We start from the raw sequence: 18,091 nt of genomic DNA, 5'->3' as shown, positions 1-18,091 counted from the left end.
TTTGAAGAGATCAATTTTATTAGGATATAAAAAAAAATTGGCCTCCTGTCCTCGTTTTGTTTCCTGGGAAACTGGGTAAAAAAATCAGTAGGGGGGCACCAAAGGGCAGTTTTGCACAGGGCGCCATTCAGGCTAAGGCCGGCCCTGCGGCTGGACTTATATTCTCCACGCAGCGAGCACCACTGGACAAGGTCCACAGGGAAGCCTATTCTTCTTTCCAGACAGCCGTGGCACAGGAACAGGTAATAGGCTATGTCCGCACGTTGCTTTTTACCTGCTTTTTTGCTGCTTTTTCAACTGCAGCGTTTAATGCCAAAATGGATGTGCTCTGCTTTTCAAGCAAAGTCTATGGGAATTTGGGTTTCTTGTCCGCACTTTGCAGTTCAAACTGCAGCCTTTTTGTTGCAGAACTTTGGTCAAAAACTCAGCTTTGCAGGGCAAAACCCAAATGGCAAAAACAAAAACAGGACAATTGTTTTTGCCATATGGGTTTTGCCCTGCAAAGCTGAGTTTTTGACCAAAGTTCTGCAACAAAAAGGCTGCAGTTTGAACTGCAAAGTGCGGACAAGAAACCCAAATTCCCATAGACTTTGCTAGAAAAGCAGAACACAACCATTTTGGCATTAACCCCTTAACGACCGCGGGCCGTAAAATTACGTGCCAAATGACATAATCTTACTGCCCGCGGTCCTCCGGCGGCAGCATGCCGCGATCGGCACACATCTCAGCTGATTTTCACAGCTGAGATGTGTGCCTGCTAGGCACGAGCAGAATCGTTATCTGCTCGTGCCGATTAACCCCTTATATGGCGCTGTCAATACATGACAGCGCCATTATAAGCGCGATTGCGGTAATGTTTTCCTTACCGCCCGATACCGGAAGTCACGTGACGCGATCACGTGACTCCCGATAGTTGTCATGGTAGCACAGGGTCATGTGATGACTCCTGTACTACACCTGACTTGGTTTCACTTTCGCTGTGCCCGGGGCACAGCAAAAGAGAAAGACAGCGTATCTGCTGTTTACAGCCTTGTGGCTGTGATCAGCAGATACTGCAGAGCGATCGGAATGCTGATCGCAATAGCCCCCTAGGGGGACTAGTAAAATAAAAAAGTTAAAAAATAAGTTTTAAAAAATTAAAAAAAAACAAAAAAACCTAAAAGTTCAAATCACCCCCCATTCGCCCCATTGAAAATTAAAGGGTTAAAAAAATAAAAAATATACACACATTTGGTATCGCCGCGTTCAGAAACGCCCGATCTATCAAAATATAAAATCAATGAATCTGATCAGTAAACGGCGTAGCGGCAAAAAAATTCCAAACGCCAAAACGACGTTTTTTTGTCGCCACAACTTTTGCGCAAAATGCAATAAGAGGCGATCAAAACGTAGCATCTGCGCAAAAATGGTACCGTTAAAAACGTCAGCTCGAGACGCAAAAAATAAGCCGTCATTAAACCTAAGATCCCGAAAAATGAGAACGCTACGGGTCACGGAATATGGCGTAAAACGTGCGCCACTTTTTTCGGACAAACTTCCGATTTTTTTTAACCCCTTATATAAAAGTAAACCTATACATGTTTGGTGTCTACGAACTCGCACTGACCTGAGGCATCATACCCACACATCAGTTTTACCATATAGTGAACACAGTGAATAAAATATCTCAAAAACCATATTGCGATCGCACTTTTTTTGCAATTTTACAGCATTTGGAATTTTTTTGCCATTTTCTAGTACACTATATGGTAAAACTGATGGTTTAATTTAAAAGTACAGCTCGTTCCGCAAAAAATGAGCCCTCACATGACCATATTGACTGAAAAATAAAAAAGTTACGTCTCTCAGAAAAAGAATGGCGAAAAAAAAAACCGGAAAGCGAAAAATCGGCCGGTCGTGAAGGGGTTAAACGCTGCAGTTGAAAAAGCAGCAAAAAAGCAGGTAAAAAGCAACGTGCGGACATAGCCTTACGGTGATCCCGCATCTGCTTTCTTTCTTTGTTTCAGGGCAAGGAGCGATGGCGCGTCTTCATGCGTCTTTTGCTTAAAGTCTCAAGATCATAATGCAGCGTTGTGGTTCGGGACAATAAATAAATATCCCAAATATAAACAACCCATTAGGAAATGCTGAGTCACAAATAGCTTTAATATAATGTCACATTTCTGAAACAGCCTGTCTTTTCCACACTTCACCACAAGATGGCGTATGAAAACAATATCTGTTTATAGAGCGGCCATCTTTGTCCACTTCTGATCTTTCGCCCGTTTGGGGTGTACCAACATGGCGGTCCCCATTTCACCGGAAGCCGGAAGACGAACCGGAAGTGTCATAGAAAGCAGCACAGCGATGGCTCCCGGTTTGTTTTATGTGCTGCTCCTGTCCGTGCTGCTGGCGGCGGCCGTGTCTCCGGGCCGGGGTGAGAAGTAACTCCCATTATGTGTATGGCTGCAGGGAATGACGGAGGGGCGGGACGGGCGGTGTAATGTGGGCACTTCCGGTCTGGGGGTCTCAGTCACTCATGTGGCTCCCCGCACTTGTGTGATGAAGACTTCTGGTTTATGGCTTGTATGTGTCCAGTGTATATTCTGCAGTCAGAGGATGTATTGGAGCAGCTATATATTGCCACAATGGGGCGCAATTGTCAGTCAGGGGGGGAGATCAACCCCAGCAGGTGTCCGCTACCAATATGGCGGTGTGTCTGCCCATTCTATAAACAATTTTCCATCAGGGCGTATTGTAATTCTGTTTTTGAGGATGAATTTTCCAAAGCTTGGATCCCAGTTTGTCATTTTGCATTTTTTATTGGGTTTGTTCATTGCCTGGACAACCCCTTTAAATGATGTAGTCCCACCCTAAAATAAAAAATAACCTACACTGAGCTCAGTGACTGCACCGTTCCTGCAATGACATTACGCTGTGTGACTCCTGCAACCGATCAGCGGCAACTATACGACCGCTGCGCTCAAGCGGAGGTCAGGCTAGCGGAAGACATCAGTGCAGCAATTATATAGGGCTGCTTTTTTTTTTCTTTTGTACCAGGTTCTTCATAATTTTGCAGTCGACTGATGAATTTTATAAACAGATAAAAAAAAAATAATTTTTCAATCTCTAACATCTCTAATCTGTGAGTTTTCAGAATCCCCCCCCCCCCCAAAAAAAAAACACTTTTTCCCATATAGTGATGCAAAATGTGCTCAGCAAAAAGTCCAGGTGTAGATAAACGCAAGTAAAGTTCCAGCAATGCACTGGTATTTGAGTGACAGGTGCAACAGGAAGGGAATATGAGGGTCGGGTCTTGCTATCTATTCCCGCCCCTGTAGTCTGCCAGTCCTTCCTCCCTCTGTCGCCATCATAGACATTAATTCTGGTGCAGACAAAGAGGGGCGGGAATAGATAGCAAGACCCCAACCCACATATTCCCTTCCTGTTGCACCTGTCAATCACATAGCAGTGCATTACTGGAACTTTACTTGCTCATATTTCTGAAATAAAACATCCAATCTCAGAACAAAAGGTATGGTTACATTCAGCATCCTAGCACCAGTATAGCACTGGCTTTACTTTATATATGGAAATCCTGATGGTTGGTTCTCTTTAAGAGGGTGATTGTTTTCATATCTTTCCCCCGTAGTCAAAATGGCATAAAAACTATATTAATTCCTCTTCCGGTCCCGGTGTCTACACTGGTCTCAACTTTCTGGTCCCTCTTGAGACACAGGAAATGACACTTAGCCAATCACTGACCACAGGGAGGACACGCCTGAGCCAGTGATTGGTCAAGCTGTCTATTCCCGTATAACCAGAGAGATCAGGAAGCAGAGACCAGCGGGGACCCAGGGAAGCAGCAAAGCGGGGGCTGCAGAAGAGCAGGGCGACGAGTCTCGCGTCATCTGTGACTTTTATGCTTTTTGGTCCCTGATTAAAAGAAAATATTAGCAGCCATTTATTACATACCCTCATGAGATGATATTGTTTTGTTGGCATACTATGTGGTAAGATTATTCCATAATACCACATGATGGAACTCACCTGTTTTTTCCCCATTTTTTGCTCATTTAAAAAAAGGGGGTACACAGAGGTGCAATATGGGCCCTTGGGGATATAAGGTGCTGTAGTTCTGTAATATGATCATATGCATCTCTCTTCCACCCTCCTCCCTGCTCTTCTTTAGGGGTCCAACAAGTGTCTAAGCCTAAATAGCACCCGCCCCCGTCGTACGTGCAACATGTGGTGATCGCTACCGTAATGAACATTATCGCTACGGCAGTGTCACGAACATACCTGGTCAGCGACGTCACTGTGACCGCCGAACAGTCGCTCATTCAAGAGGGAGGTGCATTCGGCGTCACTAAGCGGCCGGTCAATAGAAGCGGAGGGGCGGAGATGAGTGGGACGTAACATCCCGCCCACCTCCTTCCTTCCGCGTTGCCGGTGGACGCAGGTAAGGAGATGGTCCTCGTTCCTGCGGTGTCACACACAGCGATGTGTGATGCCGCAGGAACGAGGAACAACCAGCGGCATGCAACAGCAACGACATTTGGAAAAGGAGCGACGTGTCAACGAATTTTGCTGTTTTTCCAATCGTTGCTCGTCGCTCCTAGCTGCGATATCGCTAACAACGCCAGATGTGCGTCACAACAACCGTGACCCTAACGATATATCGTTAGTGATGTTGCAGCGTGTAAAGCACCCTTGAGGGTACAAGCCTACGCTCAGGACCCACTGCTCGTGCCCACGTTCTGGGTTCGGGGCGCTGCGGTCTCTCGCTTGTGTTCTCCCCGCTTTCGACTTTGCAGCAAACAATTGACATGCTGCGGTCTGGAAAGCCGCACCGCAGGTCAGTGTTTGCTGCGGAAAAAACAAGCACAGTGGGCAAGGAGATTTCTAGAAATCTCATCCACTGTGCTTGTACTGTATAACGCAGCATTTTGAATGCAACTAAATCTTGCTGCGTCCAAAACACTGTGAAAACTGATGATGTGCACTTAGGCTTTCAGCGTTTTGGATGCAGGGTGTTTTCGCTGTGTCCAAAACGCTGCGTTGTACAGTACGAGCACAGTGGATGGGATTGCAACTGATGCAAAACAATGCAAGTGTGAAAGCAGCTTTAGCATGTCAATTGTTTGCGGTGGAGTTTCAAGCGTCCTCCGTAGGGACAACAGAAGAGTGAGACAACAACTGCCCAAGCCCTGATCTTTGGCATGAACAGCTGCGGTCTCCTGTGGTCTCCTACGGAGACTAGCGGGTCCTGATCGTGGGCACGTACCCTGAATGATATAAGCACCTACCAGGTATAATGTGGCAGGGGATGTCAGGCATTCAGGGAGGGGATGTAAATCCAAGGGGGAGTGAAGTGTCTGCAAACATCCAGAGGACTTTACTTTATGGGACACTTATACCAGGAGATAAGCCACAAAGAATAACATTAGTTCTGACTACCAATGTAAACATGCCGGCAGTCACACAGCAACAAGCAAAACACTCATTTGGCCGATGATTAGATTGTTTATGGCAGCAAAAGAAAAACCTTTGTCTTGTGTACATAATGCTGTATGGGGCAGACGATTGCATTAGCTAGTTTTGTCCCCATTTGTTCATCGGTTTGTGTAAACAGGGAATGGGCCACCAATGATGTATGGGGACTGAATGATTGTTCCGATCATACAGGAGCGCTGATTGACTTGTGTATTGTCTAATGATGCACCGACATGCTGATTTTTGGCCATCAGTGTGCAGGGGATGATCGACTGGTCTCCATACACAGGCTGACGAGCAGTGGTGGGGACAGAACGATCACCACTACGACTGCTCCCCCCATATACAGTGGAACCTTGGTTAATGAGAACAATCCGTTCTGGGACTGTGCTTGTTAACCAAGTTACTCGTCTAGCAAAGCAAAATGTCCCATAGGAAGTCATTGGAATGCAGACAATTCGTTCCACAACTTGTTCAATGTTGTGCCATTCCACATAGTTACATAGTTACTTAGTTACATAGTTACTTAAGTTGAAAAAAGACCTAGGTCCATCACATATACACAAACACACACATTATGCTCACCTTACCTTCCGTTCCCTCGCCGGCCTCCTTGTTCTTGTAGTCCGCCATTACAGGATGTGTATCGGGTAACCCATCGCGACCGATGCCGGAGCTTCCACTGCCAGCGCGCTGACGTCAAAGGCAGGAGCCGCTTGCCTCTCATTGGTCAGCGCTGCCTTTGAGAAGCGTCTGATAGCGGAAGTTCCTCCATCGTTGCAATGGTTACCCGATACACATCCTGTTCCAGCGGACTACAAGAACCAGGAGGAACGGAAGGTAAGGTGAGCATAATGTGTGTGTTTGTGCAGACTCCAAGAGCGGGTCAGAGCGCGGTGAAAGTACAGAACCGGAAGTGTATGCGGTGAGTATTTTGCTCGTACAGCAAAGTTTGGTCGTATAGTGAGTTACAAATTTACAGCAAGCTTTGCTCGTATAGCGAAATACTCGTAAACCGAGGTTCCACTGTACAGTGTCCGGTTATCAGCAGCACATCGATATATTGACAATAACCATTTTTCTTTCCCAGCATAATCCAATCGCCTTATGAATTAGCATTTGGAAGCGTGCAGATGGGTTGTCATGGTCTAACCGTGGCCCCCTTGGTCTACCATCTTTGTACACCTTTTAGGCCCTAACACGATGCCTATGTGCTTTATGCTGGCAGATATAATACAGAATTATTCCAGTGTAATACAGATTAAGATCAAGAGTTACAAAGCGGAGCAATAATTAGGATGAGAAAATCCATGTCACTGTCGCTCCCATGGAAGGCGATCCCACAGTAACCAGGTCAGCCGCACCCAGATGGAATTATACAAGACGCCTATAGACCTGTATCCTCCCTGCACAACCGCAGCAGGGGAGAGGATTTTTTTTTTTTTAGGGCACTGTTCCTCTTGCGATTTACACAGACAAGTACAATCCGATAAAACATCGAATTGTATTCGCACCATTGCAAAACTATGGGGCAGTGTTCATCTGCGATTGATTTCTTATGCCACAACGGCCTGAGAAATTAATCGCAGCATGCTGCATTTGGCAGAGAGTCTCAGCTCACGCACCCCTATACAAGTCTATGGGAGCGTGTGAAACATCGCACTGTACTCGCATGTCATCCGACTGCAGTGCGATGTTTGCAGAGACAGCAGAGGAGATGGGGAAAAAGTGCTCCCTGCCTCTTCTCTGCAGCTGTGATCCGATCGTATCACAGTCGCGTGACCCCCGGCTGACGCTCGCAGCAGAGGATCATAAGCATATCGCTTCCAATGCTCTCACATGAGAAGCTAAGCGCAGGTGGAACCGAGCCCTTATGGTCACACTAAGGCCGGGGCCACACGGGGATTACTGCGATCCCCTTGCATGCCACTCGGCTCACACTGGCAGTACAGCAGAGCCGAGTGTCATGCGTGTGTCCTTGCTACTGAGGTCCGTTCGTGCGAGCAGACCTCAGCTGCGGGGGACGGGCCGGCACTCAGGAGGGGTGGGAGGGATTTCTCTCCCTCTCTCAGTTGCCGGCTATTGCCATTCTCGCACTGCACTAGCGGTACACCGGTGTACCGCGAGTGCAGTGCGATTTTTCTCTCGCCCCATAAACTTGAATGGGTGCGAGAGAGTCTCTCATTACAATCGCAGCATGCTGTGATTGTTTTCTCGGTCCGAGTAGGGCTGAGAAAATAATCGCTCAGGTGTGCTGACACACAGGCTAATATTGGTCTGAGTGGAATGCGATATATATATTTTTTTTTTTTTTTTTTATCGCACTCCACTCGCACCTTTTTTCTCGCCGTGTGGCTTAGGCCTAAGGCCAAGTCACGCAAGCATATAAATTGGACAAGTGGTATCCTATTTTTTTTTTTACTGGACCAATAATATTCAATGGGGCAATTCCAATGACAGATTCAGTCAATGAAAAAAAAATATCAATCAGTGAAAAAAAAAAATGCTGCACGCTGCGCTTTCACTCTGAAATTAGATGAGACTCGCCCATACAAGTCTATGAGTGCGTGGAAAAAAAATGGGACTGCACTAGAATGACATCGATTTCCATAGACTCACACAGTGGAGAAGATGGAGAAATGTTCTTCTTCATCTTCTTGCTGTGATTCAGCGTCTGATCGGAGCATCATTAGCATCATCAGCCCTATTATCCTGGATGAATCTACAGTCATGTGACCCTGTGCTCATTATTACTGTACCTTTTTTTTCATGTTTATAAGTGAGGCAATAGCATAAAATTAAAAAATACTAAAAATGTAGAAAAATATTATGGAAAGAAAAAAAAATTCCTCCCCCCAATTGTTTGTGTATGGAAAAGAAGCAAAGCAACACATAACTGGTATTGCTGCATCTGTAATGACCCAATCTATTAAAAAATAAATACCCTTTTGATTTCCGTGAGAAAAAAATGGCAGAATTGCTGTTTTAGTGTGTTTTTCGTGGAACCAGAATAAAAAGCTATCAAAGTCATATGCATCAATGCAAAACGTTTAAGAACGACATCCATCTCTAAATAAAAGTGTACATATGCATACGTGTGATCAAGTGATAATCCCTTTTTAACAATACAAAAAAAGTTATAGAGGTTATCCAGGTTTTTTATTATTATTACACAATGTGTCTAAGGGTACCGTCTCACTAAACGACGTACCAGCGATTCCGACCACGATATGACCTGGTGACCAGACCCCAGCCAGCAGCGATGCGTGGAAGCGATGCTGCGCTTGGTAACCAAGGTAAATATCGGGTAACTAAGCAAAATGCTTTGCTTGGTTACCCGATATTTACACTGGTTACTATTGCACCCTGCTTAGCGCTGGCTCCCTGCACTCGTAGCCAGGGTACACATCGGGTTAATAAGCAAACCGCTTTGCTTATTTACCCGATTTGTACTCTGGCTACGCATGCAGTGAGCCGGCACTGGCAGCCTGAGAGCGGTGTATGCTAGTAACCAAGGTAAATATCGGGTAGCCAAGCAAAGCACTTCACTTGGTTACCCGATGTTTACCTTGGTTACCAGCGTCCGCAGCTGTCAGAAGCCGGCTCCCTGCACATTCAGATGGTTGCTCTCTCGCTGTCAAACACAGCGATGTGTGCTTCACAGCGGGAGAGCAACGAGCAAAAAATGAACCAGCACTGTGTGTAACGAGCAGCGATTTCACAGCAGGGGCCAGATCGCTGCTCAGTGTCACACACAGCGAAATCGCTGATGAGGTCACTGCTGCATCACAAAAACCGTGACTCAGCAGCGATCTCGATAGCGATCTCGCTGTGTGAGAAGTACCCCTAAGAACTAGCCCGCGGGTAGTTGTTACCTACTTGTCTGTTGTGCCTGGCGCTGATGTCTGCCGGCACAGAGCGATCATAGACTAATCCCACCGGTGTTTCAGCAGATTCCGCCAATGTCACATTTTTCGCTTGTCTTCCGCTCTGCTCTGTTGATGGGGAGGGGTGAGTTCCAATTTCATGCTGATTGACAGGTGACATCTCGCTCCCTGAATGCAGAAAGCCGGCTGTTAATCAGCGTGACGCTGGCAGTATCAGTAGAGCGGAAGGAGAGTTCCTCAGTTGACGTGGAGCAGCCGAATCGCCGGAAGGAGCTCTGAGCCAGCGCCATGTACAATAGGCAGGTAGTTAGTAACTAAGTTTTGGCTACAGATGAGCAAACCTGAGGCTTGTACCAAACAGACTTTACACAGAAAACAGAGTTAAGGTGCTTTACATATTAATAGGGATGACCGAATGCCTCAAATCTTCGGCTACGCCTATATTCGACGAATAGGTCGCCGCTAGTCGACTATTTGCGAATATTCGATGCGCAATGTAAGTCTATGGGAAACCTGAATAGTTGCCGAATAGCAACTATTCGGAGTTTCTATAGACATACATTGTGCATCGAATATTCGCATAGCGGCGACCTATTCGTTGAATATTCGCGAAGCCGAATATTTGTGATATTTGATCATCCCTACACATTAACACCACTTGCATCTCTGCTCGGGTACACTCAGTGCTCGGCCCAGTGCAAACCGCTTTCAGTGTTTGATCGTCTCACACTGGCGGTAACAACAGCGTGATCGGATGCAGTGTGCACCAAACAAAAAAAATATGGAATAACCCTGTCCACCCGCCCCCGGAATTGATCTATTTATGTCTGGCTGCATTCGGGCAGATAACCCAACTGCCCAATTAATGACTTCCATTGGGGTTCAGGTCAAGTCCAGGTCCCAAACTGAACTTTAGATAAAGTCCGGCCGAACCGAACTTCCATGGGTCTGCTCATCTTTAGACTTGGCACATATTTTTCAGACTTTCAGTCAAGCCCTCTGCTACCACAGTGGATAATTTGAAGATCTGAAAAGATTCAATATTCAATAACCTCTGGAAACGACTACGGATACCCTCTGATATCTGATCAAACATAGATGCAGATTACTGAAATCCATTTGATGATCCAACAGATTTTATCACCATAGTGTGACTGACATCACTATACCATATCCAGATATTATCACCATAGTGTGGCTGATACCACTATACCATATCCAGATATTATCACCATAGTGTGATTGATATCACTATACCATATCCAGATATTATCACCATAGTGTGATTGATATCACTATACCATATCCAGATATTATCACCATAGTGTGGCTGATATCACTATACCATATCCAGATATTATCACCATAGTGTGGCTGATATCACTATACCATATTCAGATATTATCACCATAGTGTGGCTGATATCACTATACCATATCCAGATATTATCACCATAGTGTGATTGATATCACTATACCATATCCAGATATTATCACCATAGTGTGGCTGATATCACTATACCATATCCAGATATTATCACCATAGTGTGGCTGATATCACTATACCATATCCAGATATTATCACCATAGTGTGATTGATATCACTATACCATATCCAGATATTATCACCATAGTGTGATTGATATCACTATACCATATCCAGATATTATCACCATAGTGTGATTGATATCACTATACCATATCCAGATATTATCACCATAGTGTGATTGATATCACTATACCATATCCACATATTATCACCATAGTGTGGCTGATATCACTATACCATATCCACATATTATCACCATAGTGTGATTGATATCACTATACCATATCCACATATTATCACCATAGTGTGGCTGATATCACTATACCATATCCACATATTATCACCATAGTGTAACTGATATCGCTATACCATATCCAGATATTATCACCGTAGTGTGGCTGATATCGCTATACCATATCCAGATATTATCACCATAGTGTGATTGATATCACTATACCATATCCAGATATTATCACCATAGTGTGGCTGATATCGCTATACCGTGAACAGATATTATCACCATCACATGACTAAATACTACTGCCAAATCATGACCAGATATCACTAGTGTGACTGGATGATACTGTTATACCATGACCAGATGTTACAACCATAGCGTGGCTGAATTATCGCTATACCTTGCACAGACCATTGGGTGACTGAACTTAATCTCCATGTCCTAACAAGATATTACAACTATACTGTGTTTGAATACTACTGCTATACCATATCCAGATATTATCACTATACTGTGTCTGATCAATATCGACACACCATGGCCAGATAATACTCTCATACTGTGAACGAATAATATTGCTATATCAGATCTTCAAAACTGATGGCCTGGTCTTTTCATTGTTACCTTCTGTCTATAGAGGAGATTAAATGTTTACATTGTTGAGGATTTGTTACTGAGCAGTGTCTTAAGTAATCATATATTCTTGTTTTTATTGATCAGCCGCATCTGTTGGAAATTCTGCGAATAATGGAGATGTGGGCCAGTCAGACCCTCAGGATGATAAGCTGAAGTCTAAGGCTGATGTGAAGAATCCTCTGCCAGACCAGCCAAAGAACTCCTTACCCAAGAGCCAGCCTGACACCGAGCAGAAAACAGAGGACAAAGGACATGGAAAAGGAGAGTCTGACCCAGCGAAGAGTCAGGATGGACAACATCCGCCAGAAGAACAGAACCAGCAGGAGGGTCAGACTGAAGACAAAGAACCCAAGGATGGAAAGCAAGAAAATGCAGAGCCTGTAGGGAAAAAGGAAGAAGAGAAGAACAAGGAGGTGGTGGTAGAGCCTGCTGACAACAGTAAGACTCAGGTGAAGGACGCCAGTAAATTGGAACCATCTGGAAATGTTCAGGCCGGTGAGACACAAGTAAAAAAGGGTAATGAGGCGCCAGTGTCTGACGGTAGCTCCAATAAGGCACAAGAGAAGAAAGCTGGAGAATTGGAGAAGACTGATGATGATAAAAAGCCACAAGACAAGAAGGACAATGAGGTGGTGAAGCCTGAAGGCGTTAATGCCAAAGAGCTACAAAACAAGAACGGTAAGGTGGAAGATGAAGGCGTTATTGCCAAAGAGTCAAAAGAGGAGGACCCTAAAAAAGTTGACCTCAAAGAATCACAAGAGACAAAGAACGGTAAGGAGGAGGAGAAAGAAGATGACCTTAAAGCCACAGAGTTACAAGAAAAGAAGAATACGGTGGTGGACACTGGAAACCCAAATGCCGAAAAGACACAGGAGAAGGGTAAGGTGGTGGACACTGGAAACCCTAATGCCGAAAAGACACAGGAGAAGGGTAAGGTAGTGGACACTGGAAACCCTAATGCCGAAAAGACACAGGAGAAGAGTAAGGTGGTGGACACTGGAAACCCTAATGCCGAAAAGACACAGGAGACAAAGGATGGTGAGATAGTAGAATCGAAAGAAGTTAAAGACGATGAGGCAAAAGGGTCAAATAAGATTCAGGAGCAAGAACCGCAAAAAACAAAGGAGGTACAAATAGACGATCAACAGGAAGAGGAGCCTAATGTGCTGAACTCTGAAGAAAACCCCCCAAAAGATAATGATGAGGAGCCAGATAAAGACATTATGGAAACTGATGGAATTGATGACAATGAAGAATTGGAATCTATGGGGGATACTGATGGTGATAATGTCGATGTTGGTGAAGACCTATTAGTCCAACAAGGAAAAATTCCATCTCATGATAAGGAAAACACCGGCTATCAAGAGTCAGAGAGCAGCCATTTCTTTGCTTATCTGGTGACGTCGGCCATCCTTGTTGCTGTACTATACGTAGCTTATCACAACAAACGCAAGGTATGTCATGGAATCTGATTTATTTATTTTTATTATACCATTGCTACCTGAAAGAGGACATATCATTGTGAGAAAAATACAAATATGACTGTAAATAAACATTTTCCAAATATGTATCATCACTAACCCCTCGGCACCACAGCCAGATTCAGCATCTACAACCGTTTCTTAGCACTTCTATTGTCATGTTAAAGGAGCCAGAACTTTTTTTTTCTTTGTCACTCCATTGGGAGACCCAGACAATTGGGTGTATAGCTTCTGCCTCCGGAGGCCACACAAAGTATTACACTTTAAAAAGTGTAACCCCTCCCCTCTGCCTATACACCCTCCCGTGCATCACGGGCTCCTCAGTTTTATGCTTTGTGTGGAAGGAGGCACACATCCACTCATGCATTCTCATATTAGTTATATCTGTTGGAAGAAAAGTGGGCCCCCACGGGGCCCCGGGCATGTTCCCTTCTCACCCCACTACGTCGGCGGTGCTGTTAAGGTTGAGGTACCCATTGCGGGTACAAAGGCCGGAGCCTCATGCCGTTTTTCCTTCACCATCCCTTAGCGGCTCTGGGAGAAGTGGGATCCTGACCGGTCATCCAGTTACTGGGACCGTGCTCCCTCCGCAGCCCCTGTGGGAATCTGCCGGACAGGAGTCTATCCATCCTCTGGGACCGGGCCCTGCATCTCTAAGGTACTCTGTGTCCCCATGGGGGCTGTGCATGGAGCGCCTTCATCCCGGACGCTGCAGCAGCTGCTGGTTTGTGAAGACCGGCGGACTTCCGCGCAGACCGCGCCTGCTTGTCGGCCGCGGTCTTAAATTTAGTCCCCGGCTTCATTGCGGCCTAGTAGCAAAACTCTCGCCCCCGGGCCTGTCTGTCAGGGGTAAGGGCGGGACTGCCGACCTGACGTCGGATATGAGGGCCGGAGCATCCTGTATGTTTCCTCCCCCCTCACTGATCACTGTGGGGACCCCAGATTCTCGCACTTCTCTAGCGCCGCCCACGGCTTCACTCCTCCCCAGAGAGCTCCGGCAGCCTTTTTTGTGTCACTCTGCCGGTGGAGGAATTCCAGGAAAGAGCTCTGCAACTCTGGGAGACCTAAGGCAGGGAATCTGGAGGACACACGCTCCGCTTTTTAGCGGTCGGTAAGCCACACCGGTCACCCGGTGCTGGTCCCCTTAGGGTGCCGGAATAGATACTATATATATATATATATATATATAGCCCGACCGAACAGAAATAAATATATATATATATATATATATATATATATATATATATATATATATATATATATATATATATATATATATATATATATATATATATATATATATTTATATTTATATTTATTTCTGTTCGGTCGGGCTTTATACCTTTTCCCATATACCCTCAGTGATCACCCTCCTAGGAGACAACAGCATGTCGTCCACAAGGAGCAAGGGTGCCAAGGCACAGGGTTATTTTGCGACCTGTACCTCTTGTGCGGCTATGTTACCTGCGGGTTCCACCTACCCTCACTGTGAGCAATGCTCAACCCCTGTTTCGCTTGCTCAGCCGGAGCCTCGGTCACTAGTGGGCCCCTCGGCTCAGGTAGACACCCCTGCTCCAACTGTCCAGGCGGCAGGGACAGAGTTTGCCGTTTTTGCTGAGAAACTCTGAGTCACTTTCACAATCCATGGCTCAGTCTATGGACAAATGGTCTGCTAAGCTGCTAGAAGCTTTGCAGTCCAGACCGGTCCTTACACAGGCCCAGGCACCTGTTGGATCGTCGCCTCCAGGCCCCTCTCTGTCCGCGCCGCAGCGCGCTCCCAGGGGGGGCCCTAGGTCTCACGTGGAGGACTCCTGCCCGGACCACAGTCCCAGACCGGCTAAGCGGGCTCGCTGGGAATCTTCCCCGACTTCTTCACGCTGCTCGGGGTCCCAGCTTGAGGACTTTGAGGACTGTCTGGAGGACGAGGCGGACGTCGCAGCTCAGGGCTCTGACCCTGACGTTGCTCTCAATCTTGATACACCTGAAGGGGACGCCATAGTAAATGACCTTATCTCGTCCATCAACCAGGTGTTAGACATATCTCCTCCGCCGCCACCTGTAGAGGAGTCGACTTCTCAGCAGGAGAAACACCAGTTTCGGTTCCCTAAACGTACACGGAGTGCGTTTTTCGATCACTCTAACTTCAGAGATGCTGTCCAGAAGCCCAGAGCGGTTCCGGACAAGCGCTTTACTAAGCGCCTTACTGACACACGTTACCCCTTCCCCTCTGACGTAGTTAAGGGTTGGGCTCAATGTCCCAAGGTGGATCCTCCAGTCTCTAGATTGGCGGCTAGATCTGTGGTATCGGTTGCAGATGGCTCATCGCTAAAAGATGCCACTGACAGGCAGATAGAGCTCCTGGTGAAATCCATCTATGAAGCCACGGGCGCATCTTTTGCCCCGCCTTTTGCAGCCGTGTGGGCACTCCAAGCTATCTCAGCTTGTCTGGCTGAGATTAATGCGGTCACACGTAATTCTGCTCCGCAGGTTGCGTCTTTGACTTCTCAGGCGTCAGCTTTTTCTTCCTACGCCATGAACGCAGTTCTAGACTCTGCTAGCCGTACAGCGGTGGCATCCGCTAATTCTGTGGCAGTCCGCAGGGCCATGTGGCTGCGCGAATGGAAGGCAGACTCTGCTTCCAAGAGGTTCTTAACCGGTTTGCCGTTTTCTGGCGACTGATTGTTTGGCGAACGATTGGATGAGATTATTAAGGAATCCAAGGGAAAGGACTCCTCCTTACCCCAGTCCAAACCGAAGAGACCTCAGCAACGGAAAATACAATCGAGGTTTCGGTCCTTTCGTCCCTCCGCCAAGCCCCAATCCTCTTCGTCCAGCAGGCCGGAGAAAGGCCAGAGGAACTCCTATGCGTGGCGGGCTAAGCCACGCCCCCAAAAACCCGCCGGAGGCAATTCCTCCAAGGCGGCCTCTTCATGACTCTCGGCATCCCCGAACCGCATCCTCGGTCGGTGGCAGGCTCTCCCGCTTTTGCGACGCCTGGTGGCCACATGTTCAAGACCGATGGGTGAGAGACATTCTGTCTCACGGTTACAGGATAGAGTTCAACTCTCGTCCTCCGACTCGTTTCTTCAGAACCTCTCCGCCCCCCGCGCGGGCCGATGCACTTTTTCAGGCGGTGGACGCTCTGAAGACAGAAGGAGTTGTGATCCCTGTTCCCCCCCAGGAACATGGTCGCGGCTTTTACTCCAACTTGTTCGTGGTGCCAAAGAAGGACGGTTCGTTCCGTCCCGTTCTGGACCTCAAACTACTCAACAGACATGTGAGCATCAGACGGTTTCGGATGGAATCTCTCCGCTCGGTCATCGCATCGATGTCACAAGGAGACTTCCTAGCATCGATCGACATCAAGGATGCTTATCTCCATGTGCCGATCGCACCCGAACATCAACGCTTTTTGCGTTTCGCCATCGGGGACGAACACCTTCAGTTCGTGGCATTGCCTTTCGGCCTGGCGACAGCCCCACGGGTGTTCACCAAGGTCATGGCATCTGTTGTGGCGGTCCTACACTCTCAGGGCCACTCGGTGATTCCCTACTTAGACGATCTTCTGGTCAGGGCACCCTCTCAGATGGCGTGTCAAAACAGCCTTACCGTCGCTCTGGCGACTCTACAGCAGTTCGGGTGGATCATCAACTTCCCAAAATCCAAGTTGACACCGACCCAATCACTGACTTACCTCGGGATGGAGTTTCATACTCAGTCAGCGGTAGTCATGCTACCGCTGGACAAACAGCTTTCTCTGCAGGCAGGGGTGCAATCTCTTCTTCGGGGTCAGTCACACCCCTTGAGGCGTCTCATGCACTTCCTGGGGAAGATGGTGGCAGCGATGGAGGCAGTGCCCTTCGCGCAATTCCATCTGCGGCCACTCCAGTGGGACATTCTCCGCAAATGGGACAGGAGGTCGACTTCCCTCGACAGGAACGTCTCTCTTTCCCTTGCAACCAAGACGTCACTTCAGTGGTGGCTCCTTCCCAACTCTCTGTCGCAGGGAAAATCCTTCCTACCCCCAACCTGGGCTGTGGTCACCACGGACGCGAGCCTGTCAGGGTGGGGGGCGGTTTTTCTCCACTACAGGGCTCAGGGAACCTGGACTCCGATAGAGTCATCCCTTCAGATCAATATTCTGGAGAGAAGGGCAGTGTATCTAGCCCTATTGGGTTTTCATCGGTGCCTGGAGGGCAGGCAGATCCGTATCCAGTCGGACAACGCCACTGCCGTCGCATACATCAACCACCAAGGCGGCACTCGCAGTCGTCAAGCCTTCCAGGAAGTCCGACGGATTCTGCAGTGGGTGGAAGCCACAGCTTCCACCATCTCCGCAGTTCACATCCCGGGCGTAGAAAACTGGGAAGCAGATTTTCTCAGTCGTCAGGGCATGGACGCGGGGGAATGGTCTCTTCACCCAGATGTGTTTCGAGAGATCTGTCGCCGCTGGGCAACGCCGGACGTCGATCTCATGGCGTCACGGCACAACAACAAAGTCCCGGCATTCATGGCCCGGTCTCAAGATCACAGAGCTCTGGCGGCGGACGCATTAGTTCAGGATTGGTCGCAGTTTCGACTGCCTTATGTATTTCCTCCTCTGGCGATGCTGCCCAGAGTGCTGCGCAAAATCAGGTCCGACTGTCGTTGCGCCATTCTCGTCGCCCCAGATTGGCCGAGGCGGTCGTGGTACCCGGATCTGTGGCATCTCATGGTGGGTCAACCGTGGGCGCTCCCAGACCGCCCAGACTTGCTGTCACAAGGCCCGTTTTTCCCTCTGAATTCTGTGGCCCTCAACCTGACTGTGTGGCCATTGAGTCCTGGCT

At 47.5% G+C, this 18,091-nt stretch overlaps 1 protein-coding gene across 1 annotated transcript in view; it reads left to right on the top strand.

The window, feature by feature from the left end:
* Positions 1-2,313: 2,313 nt before the first annotated feature.
* LOC142304160 (uncharacterized) overlaps positions 2,314-18,091 on the top strand; it is a 41,555-nt gene continuing 25,777 nt past the window's right edge. Inside the window, exons 1-2 of the mRNA XM_075346254.1 lie at positions 2,314-2,416; positions 11,869-13,238. Of these exons, the coding sequence (XP_075202369.1) occupies positions 2,347-2,416; positions 11,869-13,238 (1,440 nt within the window). The 5' untranslated portion in view covers positions 2,314-2,346. The remainder of the gene's footprint in view (positions 2,417-11,868; positions 13,239-18,091) is intronic.

This window comes from Anomaloglossus baeobatrachus, chromosome 4 (assembly GCF_048569485.1).
Source record: "Anomaloglossus baeobatrachus isolate aAnoBae1 chromosome 4, aAnoBae1.hap1, whole genome shotgun sequence".
Classification (NCBI taxonomy): domain Eukaryota; kingdom Metazoa; phylum Chordata; class Amphibia; order Anura; family Aromobatidae; genus Anomaloglossus; species Anomaloglossus baeobatrachus.
This window is presented reverse-complemented; position numbering and strand designations above follow the sequence as displayed.